Genomic DNA, 19,494 nt, shown 5'->3' with positions numbered 1-19,494 from the left:
GGAGGTTTCTCCATAGTGACCACCATAGTCATGGCAAGGTCTTGGTGGCTCCATCCAGTGGGTCCCTCCAGCTTCTCCTTGGTCCAAGACCATGGAGATTTCTCCAGAGTGGCCACCATAGTCATGGTGGGGTCTTGGTGGCACCAAGCTCCCAAAATGGCTCCAAGACCATGGAGGTTTCTCACAGTGTCACCATCACCAGTTTCTCTTGGTGGCACCCACCAGCTCCATGCCCAGCTGATGTCCCCTCCTGGTTCTCCTGAAACACCCAAAGCTGTTGAGCTGGGAGGTCCCCATTGGTCACTCAGCCACCAACACTTCTTCCCCCCACAGGGTCCCCGGTGACATTGACGAGGTCAACGCCCTCAAGCTGCAGGTGGACCAATGGAAGATCCCCACCGGCTTGGAGGACCCACACGTTCCCGGTAGGACCTCGGGGCGATGTTTGGTGGGCCAGAACCTCCATCAAGAAGATCTCACATCTTCTCCTCTTCTTTGTGTCCGGTTCCAGCGTCGCTGCTGAAGCTCTGGTACCGCGAGCTGGAGGAGCCGCTGATCCCCCACGAGTTCTACGAGCAGTGCATCTCCCACTACGAGAACCCCGAGGCCGCCATCGCTGTTGTCCACTCCCTGCCCCGGATCAACAAAATGGTGCTGTGCTACCTCATCCGCTTCCTCCAGGTAGGAGCAGCACCTTCTGCTGGGCCACCAGGTGACCACCAGGCCTGGTTCCTTCTCTTGAGGTGGTTTTGGGTTCTCCAAGGTCACCAAGAACCTGGCCAAGAACCAGGAGTTCCACCAATCCCATCACCTCCATCTTCCTCCTCCCACCCCATGAATTCATGGTCCTGTTGACCTTCCTGGTTCCTTCTGAGGTGATTTTGGGTTCTCCAAGGTCACTATGTGGTGGCCAAGAACCAGGAGTTCCACCAATCCCATCACTTCTGTCTCCCTTTTACCACTCCATGAGCTCATGCTCCTGGTTGACCCTTCTGGTTTCTTCTGAGGTGGTTTTGGGTTCTCCAAGGACATGGTGACCCCAGTCTCCCCCAAGAACCAGGAATTCTATGAGGTCCTTCCACCCACTCCACATGTTCATGCACCTGGTGACCTCCTGTGTCCTTCTCATGAGGTGGTTTTGGGTTCTCCAACTTCACCACATGATGACTCCCATCCCCTCCAAAAACCAGGAGGTCCATGTGGTTCTTCCATCCATCTCCTACCAATCCCATCACCTCCACCCACCCCAGCTGTTCATGGCCTCCTGGGTGACCCTTCTGGTTTCTTTTCTCAAGGTGGTTTTGGGTTCTCCATGGTCACCACATAGTGAAGAACCAGGTCCACATGGTCCTTCCACCCACCTCCCACCAGCCCCTTGACCTCCACCTTTCTCCTCCCACCACCTCTAGGTCTTCGTGCAGCCAGCCAACGTGGCCGTCACCAAGATGGACGTCAATAACCTGGCCATGGTGATGGCCCCCAACTGCCTGCGCTGCCAATCAGACGACCCGCGGATCATCTTCGAGAACACGCGCAAGGAGATGTCCTTCATCCGTGTCCTCATCCAGCACCTGGACACCAGCTTCATGGAGGGCGTCCTATAGCGGCCGCCACCGCGCTGTCCCCACCCCGCCACCGGCCCCCTGTCCCCTCCGAGGGTCAAAGTCCCCAGGTGGTGGCACCTATCTCCACCAAGAACCAGGAGGCCCAAGAGGTTCTCCAACTTCACCACATGGTGAGCTCTGTCTCCACCAAAAACCAGGAGGCCCATGCGGTTCTTCACCACGTGGTGAGCTCCATCTCCATCAAGAACTGGGAGGTCCGTGAGGTTCTTCAACTTCATCACGTGGTGAGCTCCATCTCCATCAAGAATCAGGAGGTTTGTGAGGTTCTTCAGCGCGTGGTGAGCTCCATCTCCACCAAGAACCAGGAGGTCCATGCAATTCTACACCACATGGTGAGCTCCATCTCCACCAAGAACCAGGAGGTCCATGAGGTTCTCCACTGTGTGGTGAGCTCCATCCCCACCAAGAACTGGGATGTCAAGGAGGTTCTCCAACTTCACTGGGTGGTGAGCTCCATCTCCAGCCAGACCTCATGGACGGAGGGCATCAAGCAATTGTCTCCATCCCTTCCTGCCCGGATGTGGAGACAAGGAGAAGTCCTTGAGGTCCATCCCAACCTTCTGGCCGTGTCACTGCCTGGCTCTTCTCTGGGAGAGTCACGAGGAACATCCCGGCTCTGTGGGGGTCTCCAAGGGGTTGGGAAAGTGGGAGAAGTTCACCTGGACACCAGGGGACCACGGTGACAATTTTCCCCCGCAGGGAAGAGACCTGAGAAGTCCCCATGGGAGAGGTGGCCCGAGGGGGTCATGGTGGCCGATTGTCCATCCTGGAGGAGCTGGGTGGGCTGGATGTCCCCACATGTCACGATGTCCATCCCATCCCACACACGTTGGCGTCACCAGGACCTGTCCCAGCACCCACTGGGTCCTTACTGGACCTATCCAAGGACCTCCAATCTGCTTCTGCTTCTTCTGGGCCAATCTTGGTGTCCATCATCAACTCCTGGACTGATCTTGGGGTCAAACATCTCCTACTCCTTCTGGGCCCATCTTGGAGGCCATCAACTCCTCCTTATGCTCCTGAACCCATCTTAGTGTCCATCATCAGCTCCTGGAACCATCCTGGGGTCCGTCTTCCTGGTCCTCCAAGTCTCACCTTGGTGCTCATCTCCTCCAGGATCCATCCTGGTGTCCATCATCTCCTCCAGGACCCACCTGGTCACCCATCTCCACCTGGTCCTGCCCAGCCCACCTCAGTGTCCCCAGTGTCCTCCAGGACCCATCTTGGTGTCCCTGATCTCCTCCTGGACCCACCTTGGTGCCCCCCAGTCTTCAGGACCAACCTTGGTGCCCCCCAACCTCCTCTAAGACCCACCTGAGCACCATCAACGGTTCCAGGTCCCACCTGAGCACCCCCAACTCCCTCCAGGTCCACCCACATCTCCACCAGGTCCCACCCTGGTGACCTCAACCAACCTTGGTGTCCCCATCTCTCCCAAGTTTCACCTTGATGATCCCAAATCTTCTCCAGGTCCCACCTTGGTGATCCCAGATCTTCCAGGACTCATCCTGGTGCACCCCCACCTCATCCAGATCCTCCAGATCCCACCTTGGTGTCCCCAAATCTCCACCAGGTCCCACCTTGGTGCCCCAACTTTCTCCGAGACCCACCTTGGTGCTCCTCAATCTTCTTCAGATCCTCCAGGTTTCACCTTGGTGCCCCCAACCTCCACCAGGTCCTCCAGGTCCCATCTTGGCCCCATCACTTCCAGGTCCCACCTTGGTGACCCCAGAGCTCCAGATCTTCCAGGACCCACCTGGGCACCGTCACCTGCTCCAGGTCCCACCTGAGCACCCCCCAATCTCCTCCAGGTCCCACCTTGGTGCTCCCAAATCTCCACCAGCTCCTCCATGTCCCACCCTGATGGACCCCAATCTCAACCAGGTTCCGCCTTGGTGATCCCCAATCTCCACCAGGACCCACCTTGGTGCCCCCCAATGTCCATCAGGTTCCACCTTGGTGCCCCCCAAATCTCCAGGTCCCACCTTGGTGACCCCATCACTTCCAGGTCCCACCTTGGTGCTCCCAAATCTCCTCCAGGTTCCACCTTGGTGACCCCAAATCTCCTCCCATATTCCACCTTGGTGACCCCAAATCTCTACCAGGACCCACCTTGGTGACCCCAAATCTCCAGGTCCCACCTTGGTGGCCCCACCACTTCCAGGTCCCACCTTGGTGACCCAAATCTCCACCAGCTCCTCCAGGTCCCACCCTGATGGACCCCAATCTCATCCAGGTTCCACCTTGGTGACCCCAAATCTCCAGGTCCCACCTTGGTGACCCCCAAATCTCCTCCAGGTCCCCCAAAGTGGAGAAGTCCCCAAGGCCAGGAGGGTCTCATTGGTGGGGGGTCCCCCCAAAATGGGGTCCCATGGGTGGGAAGTCCCCAAAATGAAGAGGTCCCCATCATGGGGGGGTTCCCAAAGATCATGGGGGGTCCCATGGAGGGGGTCCCCAAAATGAGGATGGTCCCCAAAGCAGGAGGAGATCCCAAAGTAGTAGAACCCATGGGGGGGGTTCCCAAGATCCTGGGAGGGTCCTCAAGGTGAGGGAGGGGGTCCCATGGGGGGGGGGTCCCCAAAAATAGGAGGGGGTCCCAAAAATGGGGGGGCTCCCATGGATGAGGTCCCCAAAATGGGAGAGGGTCCCATGGGTGAGGTCCTCAAAATGAGGGGTCCCACGGTGGGGAGGTCCCCAAGGTCCTGGAAGGGTCCCCAAAGTGGGGGGGGGGTCCCATGGAGGGGTCCCCAAGGTGAGACCCCAAATTGGGGTGTGGGGGAGGTCCCCAAGGTCCTGGAAGGGTCCCCAAAGTTGGGGGGGGTCCCATGGAGGGGTCCCCAAGGTTGGGACCGACCCCAAATTGGGGGGGGGATCCCCAAATTGGGGTGTGGGGGGATCCCCAAGGTCCTGGAAGGGTCCCCAAAGTTGGGGGAGTCCCATGGAGGGGTCCCCAAGGTGAGACCCCAAGTTGGGGTGTGGGAGAGGTCCCCAAGGTCCTGGAAGGGTCCCCAAAGTGGGAGGGGATCCCCAAAATGGGGAAATCCCAAAGTTGGGGGGGGTCCCATGGAGGGGTCCCCAAGGTTGGGACCAACCCCAAATTGGGGGGGGAATCCCCAAATTGGGGTGTGGGGGGGATCCCCAAGGTCCTGGAAGGGTCCCCAAATGGGAGGGGATCCCATGGAGGGGTCCTCAAGATGAGACCCCAAATTGGGGTGGGGGGGGTCCCCAGACTGGGGTGGGGGTGTCCCCAAGGTCCTGGAAGGGTCCCCAAAGTTGGGGGGGATCCCATGGAGGGGTTCCCAAGGTTGGGACCGACCCCAAAGTGGGGGGAGATCCCCAAATTGGGGTGTGGGGTGGTCCCCCAGGTCCTGGAAGGGTCCCCAAATGGGAGGGGATCCCATGGAGGGGTCCCCAAGGTGAGACCCCAAATTGGGGTGTGGGGTCCCCAAGGTCCTGGAAGGGTCCCCAAAGTTGGGGGGGGTCCCATGGAGGGGTCCCCAAGGTTGGGACCAACCCCAAATTGGGGGGGATCCCCAAATTGGGGTGGGGGGGTCCCCAAACTGGGGGTGTTGGGGACAACCCAGCGCTACCTCCCAGCTCTGCTCACTGCCAGGGGACCCCTCCTTTTCCTCCGCTTAATTAATTTTTAATGAATTAATCATTAATTCCCCGTTCATTAATTTTCAAATCATTTCCTCTCTTTTTTTTTTTCCGGCGGATTTTTTTTTTTCCCCGTTTGTTTGTTTGGGTTTTTTTTTTTTTTTTAAAGCCTCGAGGTTTTTATTTATTGTTATTAAAAAAAAAAAAAGAAAAAAAAAAACTACTGGAAAAAAAAAAAAAAATCCGAATTAAAGGGACGGACCCGCCCCTCCCTCCCCGGGATTTTCCCAGGATTCCTCCCAAATCCCGGGAATTCCCTCGGGAATTCCTTCGGGAATTTTCCTCCCCCACCCCCTCCCCCACCCAGAGGGGGGGTGGGGGTTGGATTTTGGGGTCCCCCCCCAGGGGCCGCCGAATTCTGTATTTGGGGGGGCTCTGCCCCCCCCCTCGCGTGTGAATAAAGCTCCGTATGGAAAGCGCTGCTTGTTCCTGGTGCCTTTGGAGCGGGAATTTGGGATGGGAATGGGGAATTTGGGATGGGAATCGGGAATCTGGGATTCCCAAATGTCCCCAAGCTGTCGCTGGGGCCGTGCTTCCCCCGGTCCTCCCCGCTGCCGGATCTGGTTCCGCCCGGAGCGTTTTTACCGCCGCACCCAAGCGAGGAGGTGCCCGCGCATTCCGATCCCCCGTGCCGCCACTTCCGGGTCACGCCGCTGTCGCGACAGGGCGGGGCCCGTCGGGGTCGCGACCCAGAAGCCGCGAGTGTTTTTATTACCTGGATCAGCAGGGGCAGTGAGGGGTTTCTATAGGGGAATCTATAGGGGAAACCCCAAAACGGCCCGGCCCATCCCGAGCTCCCCTAAAATCCCACAGGGAACCCCTAAACCAGCCCAGGGACCCTCCCCCGCTCCAGCGCCCCAAAACCATCCCAGAGATTGCCCCAGGACCCCCAAAACCATCCCAGACATTGCCCCAGGACCCCCAAAACATCCGAGACTGCCCCAGGACCCCCAAAACCATCCCAGACATTGCCCCAGGACCCCCAAACCATCCCAGAGATTGCCCCAGGACCCTCAAAACATCCCGGAGATTGCCCCAGGACCCCCAAAACATCCCAGAGATTGCCCCAGGACCCCCAAAACATCCTGGAGATTGCCCCAGGACCCCCAAAACATCCCAGAGATTGCCCCAGGACCCCCAAAACATCCTGGAGATTGCCCCAGGACCCCCAAAACATCCCAGACATTGCCCCAGGACCCCAAAAACATCCCGGAGATTGCCCCAAGACCCCCCAAACATCCCAGAGATTGCCCCAGGACCCCCAAAACATCCCAGAGATTGCCCCAAGACCCCCAAAACCATCCCAGACATTGCCCCAAGGCCCCCAAAACATCCCAGAGATTGCCCCAGGACCCCCAAAACATCCCAGAGATTGCCCCAGGATCCCCTAAAACATCCCAGAGATTGCCCCAAGACCCCCAAAACCATCCCAGAGATTACCCCAGGACCCCCAAAACATCCCAGAGATTGCCCCAAGGCCCCCAAAACATCCCGGAGATTGCCCCAGGACCCCCAAAACATCCCAGAGATTGCCCCAGGACCCCCAAAACATCCCAGAGATTGCCCCAGGACCCCCAAAACATCCGAGAGATTGCCCCAGGACCCCCAAAACATCCCAGAGATTGCCCCAAGACCCCCAAAACATCCCAGAGATTACCCCAGGACCCCCAAAACCATCCAAGAGCCCCTCAAAACCACCCCAAGGACCGCCCAAGCCCCCCTCAACCAACCCCTGAGAATTCCCCTCAGTGATTCCCCTCAGAACTTCTCCTTTTTTCCCCTTAGAGATGAATTCCCGCCGCGGCCCCTCAGGGAGGACATGGCTGGGTTTCCACCGCCATTTCCGTAGGAATTCCGCTTCCCAGCGCTTCAGCGGCGCCCTCAGATCCCGGTACCGCTCCGTGGCCTCGGAATCGGGATCGGGACCGGGATCCGGGATGGGGAACCGGGGGAATCGAGGGAAGCTCGGGTGGGACCCCGAGGCCGCCTCAGAGCGAACCTCCCGCTCCGGCCGCGCTCTAGCCAATAGGAAGGCAAGGATTCAAGATTGACAGCAAAATCGCCCAATGAGTGCCAGAATACCGCGAAGCGCCCGCCCACGCACCGAAAGCCAATGTGGAGCTAGAATGAACTTTGACAGACAGCTGCATGAGCCAATAACAATGCGAGGACCCGCTCTTAGGGTGGATCTCGCTCGCTGATTGGCAAATGCAGCGTGTATAGCTGAAGGTGGAGCTTCCGTACGGGCAGGGGCGGGCGGGGGCTGCGGGCAGGCCGTGAGTGGGGGACGCCATGTTGGGGGGGGCGCCGGGGCCGGTTTGGGGGTTCGGGGGGGTCCCTGGGGCGGTTCGGGAGATTGGGGGCAGCCTGTGGAAGTTTCGGGGGGCTGGGGGCGCTCCTTGGGTGGCTTTAGGGGGGTTGGGGAGGTGTCCCGGGTTGGATTGGGAAGGATGGGAAGGACCCCGTGGGTGGGACCGGCTGCATTGGGGGTCCGGGGGTGTCCCTGAGGTGATTTGGGGGGGCTGGGGGGACCCCAGGGGAGGAGGGGCTGATTTGAGGGGGGGTCCCTGAGGAGGAGGGGGTGGGTTTTGGGAATCCTGGGTCTGGTTTAGGGGGAATCCCTTGGGTGGGTTTGGGGGGGAGCGGGAGGGGTCTCTGGGTTGGTTTAGGGGGATCTGGGGAGTCCCGGGACTGGTTTGGGGATGCCTGGGTTGGTTTTGGGGATCCCTGGGTTTGTTTTGGGGTCCCTGGATTTGTTTTGTGGATTCCTGCAGTGATTTGGATGCCCATGGACCAGTTTTGGGGTCTCTGGGGCTGTTTTGGGGTCCCCGGACTGGTTTAGGGGGCTCTAGGCCAGTTTTGGGGTCCCTGGACTGGTTTGGGGTCTGTGAACTGATTTGGGGGTTCCTAGACTAGTTTAGGGAGCTCTGGGCTAGTTTTGGGGGTCTCTGGCCTCATTTAGGCAGGTTTGGGGGGATCCCTGAACTGATTTTAGGGACCCCTAGACTGCTCTAAGGGGCTCTGGGCTGATTTTGGGGTCCCTGAACTGGTTTCAGGCATCCTTGGACTGGTTTGGGGGTCCCTGGAGTGATTTCAGGGTGTCCGTTGAGTGGTTTGGGAGAGTTTTGGGGTCCCTGGACTCGTTTGGAGGTCCTTGGACTGGTCTGGGGTGTCCCTGAGGGGGTTGAAGAGTTTTGGGGGGAGGTCCCTGGGGTGATTTTGGGGTCCCTGGATTGGCTTGAGGGACCCTGGACTGGTTTAGGGGGTCCCTGGACTGGTTTAGGGGGTCCCTGGACTGGTTTTGGGGGATCCCTGTAATGGTTTTGGGGGATCCCTGGACTGCTTTAGGGGGCTGCTGGAGTGATTTAGAGGAATTCCTGGATTGGTGTGAGGTGGTTTTGGGGTCCCTGGACTGGTTCTGGGGTCCCTGGACTGGTTTGGAGCACCCTGGGTGGATTTGGGAGGTCCTTGAGGTGATTTAGGGGAGTCCCTGGATCAGTTTGGAGATCCCTGGACCGGTTTGGAGGTCCCTGGGTGGATTTGGGAGGTCCCTGGAGTGATTTAGGGGGGTCCCTGGACTGGTTTTGGGATCCCTGGACCGGTTTGGAGGTCCCTGGGTGGATTTGGGAGGTCCCTGGAGTGATTTATGGGAGTCCCTGGACTGGTTTTGGGGTCCCTGGACTGGTTTGAAGCTCCCTGGGTGGATTTGGGAGGTCCCTGGATCAGCTTGGGGGTCTCTGGTCTGGTTTTGGGGTCCCTGGGTAGATTTGGGAGGTCCCTAGAGTGATTATGTTGAATCCCTGGACTGGTTTGGGGGTCTCTGGGCTGGTTTTGGGGTCCCTGGACTGGTTTGGGGAGGTCTGGGGGATCCCTGGAGTGGTCTGGGGTGCCTAGGCAGGTTTTGGGGTCCCTGGCTGAGGTCGAGGCTCTTTTGGGGGTGCTACAGGACCCAAATTTTGGGAAATCTCCACTCAAACTCCCCCCACCTCAAACACCCGCTTTCCCTCCCTTCCCCCACCCCGTTTCTCTCACAGGTTCCATTTCCGGCGGGAAATCCCTGGATTAGGGAAACATTCCCGGAATTCCACCATGGCACCCTCACGCAGCCGCTCCTCCACCCAAATCCCACCCTGCATTCCCAAGCGCCAACTCCCGCCGGGATATTCGGATTCCCTCCTTTTCCTCTGCGCCCGCCGCATCGTCGCCCACCACCCCCTTCCCATCCTTCCCGCCCTTCCCGCCCACCTCTATCCCATCCTTTTCCAAGCGGCATTCCTGGATGGAAGACCCCTGGTCCTGCGGGATTTGGTGGCCGCTTGGCCTTTCCCGGTGCTCAACTTCCAGCGGCTGGTGGGGCGCCGGGAGCTGCTCCGGGATCATCCCTGCAAGCTCTGCGTCCAGGCCGTCATCCTGGCCGTGGTGGCGCAGCTCCGGCGGGAGCTGGAAGAGCCCGACCGCGATTCCAGGTGGGTTTCGGGAATTCCGGGATGGCCGCGATCTCCGTTCTTCCAATTCCTTCATTTTCTCTGCCCTGTTTCACCGTTTCTTCCCGTTTTTCCCAGTGGGTGCCGCCTGCGGGTGCTGGACGTGACGGGAGTTCCGGACGATCCGGCCGGCCGCGCTCCGGACGGGATGAGCGTCTGGTCCGGCACCGTGGCTTTGGCCAAGGCTTGCGTGGAGGTTTCCAAGCACCAGCGGGAATTCCAGAGACGCGGATCCAAGCGGCACAAAGGCCGATCCGGAGCCGCCACGGCCGCGGCCGCTCCGCAGCCCCCGGGCGTCGACGTCCACGCCGACCTGTTCGTCAATGGAACGTCCTACGGGATCCTGCGCGACGCGCTCCAGACCGGAGCCGCCGGCCCGCTGCGCCTCAAGTGCCGCGAATTCCAAGCGGAAAAGCTCTCCCTGGCCGGGATCGTGAGCCTGCTGGAATCTTTGGATCCTTCCTGCGTGCGGAGGGTGGATCTGCGCTTCCGGAATTTGGGATTGACCGGGCTCTCGGTGATCCTGCCGCACCTCTCGCGCTTCCCGGAGCTGCGCAGCCTCAAGCTCCAGTACAGCAACGTGGACGTGCGGCGCCCGACGCCGGAATCGGCCATCGGGATCCGGTGCCTGGCCGGGCAGCTGGGAATGCTGCCCAGCCTCCGGGAGCTCAACCTGGGATCCTCCCGGCTCTCCGGGAATCTGCGCCAGATCCTCTGGTGAGTTCCCTGCCCAGCGGGGGCCTGGCCGGGCCCTTCCCGCACTCCGGGGCGATTCCCAAGGGTTGGGGATCTTGGGGGTCTTTTCCAGCCTGAGCGATCCCCTGCTTCCAGGATTTCATTATCCTCACGTTCCCATCATTCCGTTTTCCCAATAGTTCATGGCTCAACGATTCCATTGCTCCATAAATTCCTGATCCCAGAATTCCGTAATTCCAAGGTTCCCAAAGGCTGGACTCAATGGCCTTGAAGGTCTTTTCCTGCCTGAATGATCCATTGGTTCCAGGAATTCATTATCCCAACGTTCCCATGATTCCATTATCCCGGTATTTCGTGACTCAGTGATTCCATTCCCCCATAATTCCGTGCTGCCACAATTGCAGGAATCTCAAAGGTTTGGCTCCGTGGTCTTGGAAGTCTTTCCCAACCTGAGTGCTCCTGTGATTCCAGGATTTCATTATCCCGATGTTCCCAGGATCCCGTGATTCTGTTACCCCAATACCTCATGACTCAACAATTCTGTTATCCCATAAATTCCCGATCCAGAATTCCTTAATTCCAAGGTTCCCAAAGGACTCAATGGTCTTGAACGTCTTTTCCTGCCTGAATGATCCATCGATTCCAGAAATTCCTTATTCCAATGTTCCCATGGTTCTGTTTTCCCAACAGTTTATCATTCAATGATTCCATCATCCCGTAATTCAACGATCCCAAAATTCCTTCATTCCAGGATTCCCAAAGGTTGGATTCGATCATCTTGAAGCCTTTTCCAACTTTGATGGATTCGTGGTCCCACAGTTCCATGATCCCATAATTCCAGGACTCCCTGATCCCAGAATCCCAATATCCCACGATTCCATAATTCCAGAACTCCGTGATCCCAACACCCCACAATTCCACAATTCCCTGGCTCCACGATCCCATCATTCCATGATTCTCAAAGGTAAAACTCCATGGTCTCCGAGACCTTTCCTGAATCATTCCACAATTCCATGGTTTGATTCCACAATTCCGTGATTCCTTGATCCCATAATTCCATGATTCTCAAACTTTGAACACGATGGTCTTGGAGACCTTTCTCAACCTCAGCCATTCCACAATTCCATGATTTGATCCCACAATTCCGTGATTTGATCCCACAATTCCATGATTTGATTCCACAATTCCGTGATTCCTTGATCCCATACTTCCATGATTCTCAAACCTTGAACTTGATGTTCTTGGAGACCTTTCTCAACCTCAGCCATTCCACAGTTCCATGATTCCTTGGACCCACAATTCCACTATTCTCAAACCTTGAACTTGATGGTCTTGGAGCTCTTTCCCAACTTCATCCATTCCACAATTCTGTGATTCCTTGATCCCACAATTCCATGATTTGATCCCACAATTCCGTGATTCCTTGATCCCATACTTCCATGATTCTCAAACCTTGAACTCGATGTTCTTGGAGACCTTTCTCAACCTCAGTCATTCCACAATTCCATTATTTGATCCCACAATTCCATGATTTGATCCCGCAATTCCATGATTTGATCCCACAATTCCATGATTTGATCCCACAATTCCGTGATTTGATTCCACAATTCCGTGATTCCTTGATCCCACAATTGCATGATTCTCAAACCTTGAACTCGATGTTCTTGGAGCTCTTTCCCAACTTCATCCATTCTACAATTCCATGATTCGATTCCACCATTCCATGATTCGATTCCACAATTCCATGATTTGATCCCACAATTCCTTGATGCTCAAACCTTCATGGTCTTGGAGGCCTTTCCCAACCTCAGCCATTCCACAACTCCATCATTCCGAATTCCCAGGATTCTCCGAGCTCAAACTCCGTGTTCTTGGAGACCTTTCCCAACCTCAGCCATCCCCCGATTCCACGGGTGCAATCCCAGCTCTCATTCCCCGCCTTTCCCCCGTGAATCCCAACATTCCCAGCTGCCACAAATCCTCCCTCGGGCCTCACCTCTCCCTTTTCCCTCCCGCCAGCGACCTCCAGGCTCCCTTGGAAAGCTTGGAATTGGCCTTCTGCTCCCTCGTTCCCGCCGACCTCGCCTTCCTCTCCCAAAGCTTCCACGCTCCCGCCCTCAAAAGGTTGGATCTGAGCGGCCACGACTTCTCCCAAGGCCTCCTGGAGCCGCTCCGGCTGCTCCTGGAGGAAACCTCGGCCTCGCTGCTGCACCTGGATCTCATGGAATGCCGCATGGCCGACTCCCACCTGGACGCGCTGCTCCCGACGCTCCGGCGCTGCTCCCGCCTGCGCTTCCTGGGACTCTACGGCAATTCCCTGTCCACGGCCGCGCTCAAGGATCTGCTCCAGAAAACCTTGGAGCTGCCCGATCTCCACCTGGTCGTGTATCCCTTCCCCGTCGATTGCTACAAGCCGGAGCCTCCGCGCCGAGTCCCGGGATCCCGACGGATTTACGAGGAACCCATGGATGGGGAACGGTTGGCGGCGGCCACCGCGGAGATTTCCCAGCTGTTGGCGAATTCCGGGAGAACCGATCTCGTCTGGACTTACAATCCCTACGGCCACGGAGCCCTGGACTACTTCTCCTTGTGACTCGGGAAAAGCTCGGAGCCTCCATCGCGGAAAAGCGCCGCCTCCTCCTTCCCAAAATCCAGGCATTTTCTGCCTCATCCTGGTGCTTTTCTGCCTCATTCCGGTGTTTTTTCCCTTTATTTCGGTGCTTTTCCGCCTGATTTCAGTATTTTTCCAGCTCATCCCGCTGTTTTTCTGCCCCATCCCGAGTTTTTTCCCCGATTTCTTTGCTTTTCTGCCACATTTTGAGTTTTTTCCACCCCATCCCAATAGTTTTCCCCATATTTTCCCCCTCATCCTGGTATTCTTCCTCCCGTTCCATTTTTTTTCCAGCCCATCCTGGTGTTTTTCTAGGCCGTCCCTGTATTTTTTCTGCCTCATCCCGGTATTTTTCCACCCCATTTCATTATTTTTCCAGCCCATCCTGGTGTTTTTCCATCAGGATTGGCTTTGCATGGCCAAATTCCAGGAGGCTCCGGGGCTGGATTCCATGGGAAGCTGCCGGAAGCTTCTCCCGTGTTTAGCCGATGCCATCCGGAATGGCGGCGACGCCTCTGGAATAAGAGTTAGGTCAGAAGAAACCAGTCATGGCACAGATGGATTTCTGAAGCAGGAATTTTGGAGCCGAACAATTCCGGAGATGACTCCAAGGTGCTGGAGTGAAAATTCCCAAAATTCCGTGGTGCATCCAACGGGAAGTTCATCCTAGAGCTGGATCCTGGCAAGGAGCTGCGGATCCATGGAAAAAGGAGCAGATTCCTTGGAGGAGTCCCACAGAGGAAAAAAAACCTTTGGAGCAGGATATTCCCAAAGGATTGACCCCTTGGAAAAGTCCACGAGGAATTGTCTTCCACGGGAATGACGCATTGGAGAAATCCACAGTAAACTCTTGGATTCGTGTTGGCAAAATAATGGAAAACTCTTTCCCATGGTGGAGAAATCCATGGAAATCTTGCTGTGGGATGGATTCATGTCGGAAAAATCCATGGAAAACTCCCCTGGGACGGCCCCGGCTCCCAGTACCGCTGGAGGGATTGAGGGAAAGCCGGGAAGGAGGGAATTTGGGGGAGGGAAAAGTTCGATTTGGGGTCTTGTTATCCTGCTCTGATTCCGTTGGAAATAAACTCATCGTATCCCAAATCCTGAGTCTGTTGTGCCCAGGATGGATTTCCGGAGGGATCTTATCCCAGTCCATAAATCCTCCATTATTTCCTTCATTTCCACCTCATTTTGGTGTTTTTTCCACCTAATCCTGGTGGGTTTCCACCTCATCCCCTTATTTTTCCCCTCATTCCGGTGTTTTATCCCCTCATTTTGGTTGTTTTCCACCTCATTTTGGAGGATTTTTTTTTGCCTTATTCCAATATCTTCCCCCTCATCCTGATGTTTGCCCACCTCGTTTTGCTATTTTGGACTTTATTCCGTGGTTTTTCCACCTCATTTTGGTATTTCCCCCCTCACCCCAGTGTTTTTCCACCTCATCCTGGTGTTTTTCCACCTCATTTTGGTGGTTTGGGCCTTATCCCTTCAGATTTCTACATAATTTTGGTATTTTTCCCCTTATCCCAGTGGTTTTCCCCTCATCCTGGTGGTTTTCCACTTTATTTTCATATTTTTTGCCCCATCCCGATGCTTTGCCACCTCATTTTTGTGGGCTTTTACCTCATATTGGTGTTTTTCCCCTCATCCTGGTGGTTTTCCACCTCATTTTGGTGCTTTCCCACCTCCCATCCCGGTGTTTTTCCACCTGATTTCACTTCTTCCCCCTTCATTTTGGTGTTTTCCCCCTCATTTTAGTGATTTCCCTCCTCATTTTGGCGTTTTCTTCCTCATTTTGGTGTTTTTCCTCCTCATTTTGGTGTTTTCTTCCTCATTTTGGTGTTTCTCCCCTCATCCCGGTGTATTTCCCTTCATCCCGCTATTTTCCCGCCTCATTTTTTTGTTTTCCCCCCCTCATTTAACAACTTTTCCCCTCATCCCGGTGTTGTTCCCTTCATCCCGATATTTTTCCACCCCATCCCGGGTGTTTTTCTACCTCATCCTGGTGTTTTTCCGCCTCATTTTCCAACTTTTTCCCTCATCTCGGTGCTTCTCCCGGTGCCTGTGGGGCCTGAGGGCCCTCAGGGGAAAATGGCGGGAAAAGGCGGGGGGAGGCGGGATCTATAGGGGATCCCTGAGGGCACGCACCGCCAGTAGGGTCCTCTAGGGGGTTTTTATGGGGTGGCTGAAGCTCCGTAAAGCTCTGACGCCCTATAGGAAAGCTCTGGAGGGGATTCTATAGGGTCTGGAGAGCTCTAGGGGTCCCTATAGCAGCGGAGACCCCTCCCGGCCCCTGTTCTTCCACTTCCGTTTCCCCCCCGGAACCTTTTCACCGCCGCACCACGCGAGGTGCCCTCACATTCCGGTCCCCCAGGTGGCCGCTTCCGGGTGGCGCCGGTCGCGCGGCTGTCGCTGTCGCCTGTCGCGACAGGGAGGCGGCCCGGCCGTGTCGGGGGTCGCCGGTCGCTGTCGCGATGAGGGCGGGGGCGGTGCTGCGGCTCTGTGCGCGCCCGGGGCCCCGGTACCGGCAGGGGCAGCGGCCGGGGCCTGGAACCCGCGAGTATTTTTATTACGTGGATCACCAGGGGCAGGTGAGGGAGGATCGATAGGGGATCGATAGGGGATCGATAGGGGATCGATGGGGGATCGATAGGGGATCGATGGGGGTCTGGAGGGTGCTGGGGAATGGATCCCGGGGAGATCCCACCCGGATTCTGGGCAGATCCCAGAGAGATCCCGAAAAAAACCCAGGGAGAATCCGGGATGGATCCCGGATTAACCCCAGGTTAAACCCGGATTAAATCCAGGTTAAACCCAGATTAAATCCAGGTTAAACCCGGGTTAAATCCAGGTTAAACCCGGATTAAATCCAGGTTAAACCCAGATTATATCCAGGTTAAACCCAGATTAAATCCAGGTTAAACCCAGATTAAATCCAGGTTAAACCCGGGTTAAATCCAGGTTAAACCCGGATTAAATCCAGGTTAAACCCAGATTAAATCCAGGTTAAACCCGGATTAAATCCAGGTTAAACCCGAATTAAATCAAAGTTAAACCAGGATTAAATCCAGGTTAAACCCGGATTAAATCCAGGTTAAACCCGAATTAAATCGAAGTTAAACCCAGATTAAATCCAGGTTAAACCCGGATTAAATCCAGGTTAAACCCGAATTAAATCGAAGTTAAACCCAGATTAAATCCAGGTTAAACTCGGATTAAATCCAGGTTAAACCCGAATTAAATCGAAGTTAAACCCAGATTAAATCCAGGTTAAACCCGGATTAAATCCAGGTTAAACCCGAATTAAATCGAAGTTAAACCCAGATTAAATCCAGGTTAAACTCGGATTAAATCCAGGTTAAACCCAAATTAAATCGAAGTTAAACCCGGATTAAATCCAGGTTAAACCCAAACCCATCCCAGAGGAAAATTCCGCCGTTTTCCCGGGAAAACTCGAGCGTTTTGAGGCTTTTTCCCGCTTTTTTCCGGCTTTTTTTTTCCACAGCTTTTCCTGGACGACACCAAAGTCAAGAATTTCATCACCTGCTTCAAAGGTACCTCCCTAATTAGGGCCCCCTTGTTAATTGGGATCCGATTACTAATTAGGAGTCGATCATTAATTGGGATTTCGGCCTTAATTGAGATTTAATCCTTAATTAGGGAGGGTTGAGCCTTGGGAAAGGCGGGACCCACTAATTTGAATATTAATCCCCCATTAATTAATCATTTCCTCGTTAATTAATCACTCCCTCATTCATTAAATTTTCTAATTATTGGATTCCCTAATTACCTAAGAGATTCCATAACTAATGAAGACACTCCCTAATTAATTAATTCATTAATCCATTTTCAATTAATTAATTTTAGGAAGCATTTCCCTTTCTCAATTCCTCATTTCCTTCATCCCAAATCCCTAAAATTCCCAGAAAACCCCAAATCCCTCAAATTCCAAAAAAACCCCAAATTCCCAGAAAATCCCAAATCCCTCAAATTCCCAGAAAAAAACCCAAATTCCCAGAAAATCCCAAATCCCTCAAATTCCCAGAAAAATCCCAAATTCCCAGAAAAACCCCAAATCCCTGAAATTCCCAGAAAAACCCCAAATTCCCAGAAAATCCCAAATCCCTCAAATTCCCCAAAAAAACCCCAAATCCCTCAAATTCCCAGAAATTCCCAGAAAACCCCCAAATCCCTCAAATTCCCAGAAAAATCCCAAATCCCTCAAATTCCCAGAAAAACCCAAATTCCAAAAAAAACCCCAAATCCCTGAAATTCCCAGAAAACCCCAAATCCCTGAAATTCCCAGAAAATCCCAAATCTCTCAAATTCCCAGAAAAACCCAAATCCCTCAAATTCCCAGAAAAAAACCCAAATCCCTCAAATTCCCAGAAAAACCCAAATTCCAAAAAAAACCCCAAATCCCTGAAATTCCCAGAAAACCCCAAATCCCTGAAATTCCCAGAAAACCCCAAATCTCTCAAATTCAAAAAAAAAACCCCAAATCCCTCAAATTCCCAGAAAAACCCAAATCCCTCAAATTCCCAGAAAACCCCAAATCCCTCAAATTCCCAGAAAATCCCAAATTCCCAGAAAAATCCCAATTTCCCAGAAAAATCCCAAATCCCTCAAATTCCCAGAAAAAACCTCAAATTCCCAGAAAAACCCCAAATTCCCAGAAAACCCCAAATCCCTCAAATTCCCAGAAAAAAACCCCAAATCCCTGAAATTCCCAAAAAAAACCCCCAAATCCCTCAAATTCCCAGAAATTCCTAGAAAAATCCCAAATTCCTCAAATTCCAAAAAAACCTGAAATTCCCAGAAAACCCCCAAATCCCTCAAATTCCCAGAAAAATCCCAAATCCCTCAAATGCCCAGAAAAAAAACCAAATCCCTCAAATTCCCAGAAAACCCCAAATCCCTCAAATTCCAAAAAAAACCCCCAAATCCCTCAAATTCCCAGAAAATCCCAAATCCCTCAAATTCCCAGAAAAAAACTCAAATTCCCAGAAAAATCCCAAATTCCCAGAAAATCCCAAATCCCTCAAATTCCCAGAAAATCCCAAATTCCCAGAAAAACCCCAAATTCCCAGAAAAACCCCAAATCCCTCAAATTCCCAGAAAAATCCCAAATCCCTCAAATTCCCAGAAAAACCCAAATTCCAAAAAAAACCCCAAATCCCTGAAATTCCCAGAAAACCCCAAATCCCTGAAATTCCCAGAAAACCCCAAATCCCTCAAATTCCCAGAAAATCCCAGAAAAACCCCAAATCCCCCAAATTCCCAGAAAACCCCAAATCCCTGAAATTCCCAGAAAAACCCCAAATCTCTCAAATTAAAAAAAAAAAACCCCAAATCCCTCAAATTCCCAGAAAATCCCAAATACCTCAAATTCCCAGAAAATCCCAAATCCCTCAAATTCCCAGAAAAAACCTGAAATTCCCAGAAAATCCCAAATCCCTCAAATTCCCAGAAAAAAACCCCAAATCCCTCAAATTTCCCAAAAAAACCCCCCAAAAAAACTCCACAAGAACCCCCAAAACCACCGGAATAAAACCCCCCATAAACCCCAGCAGGAAAAACCCCTTTCATCAACCGCCCCGGAATTCCGGGAAGAATTCCAGGAATAATTCCGGGAATAATTCCTGGAAGAATTCCGGGAATTCCTGGAATAATTCCGGGATCTGATCCATGAATTCCTCCATCCCGCCAGACGTTGAATTCCTCTCCTTCTTCTTCAAGCGCCTGGAGCGGAACCGGAGCGGGCGTTACCAGGCGGAATTCCCGTTCCTTTCCCGCTGCGGCCGGGAGCGGAATTTCCTGCGCTGCGACGACGTTCCCGTGGTTTTCACTCAAATCCTGCCCGGATCCGGCGGGAATTCCCTCCTTTCCTACTGCGGAGGCGGCTCCCGGCTGACGGTGCCGTTCCAGCCGGGAATGCTGGCGGTATTCCCGGAAAACGGGCGGCTTTACCACCCGGCTCCGGAAAAAGCCGGAGGGGTGGGATTGGTGCGTTCGGCGCTGGCGGCCGAGTGGAGCTCGGAATTCCGATTCGAGGAAGGGGCGGAAAAGCCCCCGACGCATTTCGTGTGGGAAGGGAGGAGGTATCGGCTCTCCGGGGAATTGTTGGGAATTCTGCGGGCGGAAAAATCGGGATGGGAGGTTGAAGGAGTCAAATCCAGCGCGGAATGAGGCGGAGTTGCCAAGGATTCCCGCGGGAAGCGGGAGATTCCCAACGGATTCCCAAGGAATTGGAGCGTCCCGGAATTCCGGGCAGCGGAACGCCCGCGGATTTCCCGTGAAATTCCCATAAAATTCCCATGAAATTCTCGTGAAGTTCTTGTGAAATTCCCTTGAAATTCCCATGAAATTCTCGTGAAATTCTCGTGAAGTTCTTGTGAAATTCCCTTGAAATTCCCAT

The 19,494-nt window shown here is 54.2% G+C and overlaps 3 protein-coding genes across 5 annotated transcripts in view; all 3 read left to right on the top strand.

The window, feature by feature from the left end:
- ARHGAP39 (Rho GTPase activating protein 39) overlaps positions 1-5,701 on the top strand; it is a 104,804-nt gene extending 99,103 nt beyond the window's left edge. For both annotated transcript variants that reach the window (XM_086876155.1, XM_086876163.1), the window contains 3 exons: positions 334-425; positions 512-681; positions 1,410-5,701. In XM_086876155.1, coding sequence (XP_086732281.1) covers positions 334-425; positions 512-681; positions 1,410-1,604 — 457 coding nt within the window. In that variant the 3' untranslated portion in view covers positions 1,605-5,701. The remainder of the gene's footprint in view (positions 1-333; positions 426-511; positions 682-1,409) is intronic.
- Positions 5,702-5,880: 179 nt separating this feature from the next.
- LOC111942060 (leucine-rich repeat-containing protein 14-like) lies at positions 5,881-14,177 on the top strand. Of its 2 annotated transcripts, none has more exons than XM_086876174.1 (4): positions 5,881-7,561; positions 9,320-9,751; positions 9,848-10,486; positions 12,485-14,177. In XM_086876174.1, the coding sequence occupies exons 2-4, from the start codon at positions 9,375-9,377 to the stop codon at positions 13,056-13,058; spliced, it is 1,590 nt and encodes a 529-aa protein (XP_086732300.1). In that variant the 5' UTR covers positions 5,881-7,561; positions 9,320-9,374; the 3' UTR covers positions 13,059-14,177. The 2 variants fall into 2 exon arrangements, with proteins under 2 accessions (XP_086732300.1, XP_086732302.1); XM_086876176.1 differs by having other exon boundaries at positions 7,471-7,514.
- A 1,241-nt stretch (positions 14,178-15,418) lies between these two features.
- On the top strand, positions 15,419-19,409 carry C1H8orf82 (chromosome 1 C8orf82 homolog). Its single transcript, XM_023945252.2, has 3 exons — positions 15,419-15,667; positions 16,582-16,630; positions 18,787-19,409. Exons 1-3 carry the CDS (start codon positions 15,551-15,553, stop codon positions 19,263-19,265), a joined length of 645 nt encoding a protein of 214 aa, XP_023801020.2. The 5' UTR covers positions 15,419-15,550; the 3' UTR covers positions 19,266-19,409.
- The last annotated feature ends 85 nt before the right edge of the window (positions 19,410-19,494 follow it).

Source organism: Cyanistes caeruleus, chromosome 1 (genome assembly GCF_971803275.1).
Source record: "Cyanistes caeruleus chromosome 1, bCyaCae1.hap1.1, whole genome shotgun sequence".
NCBI lineage: Eukaryota > Metazoa > Chordata > Aves > Passeriformes > Paridae > Cyanistes > Cyanistes caeruleus.
The sequence above is the reverse complement of the archived record's forward strand: the minus strand, read 5'-3'. Positions and strand labels throughout refer to the sequence as shown.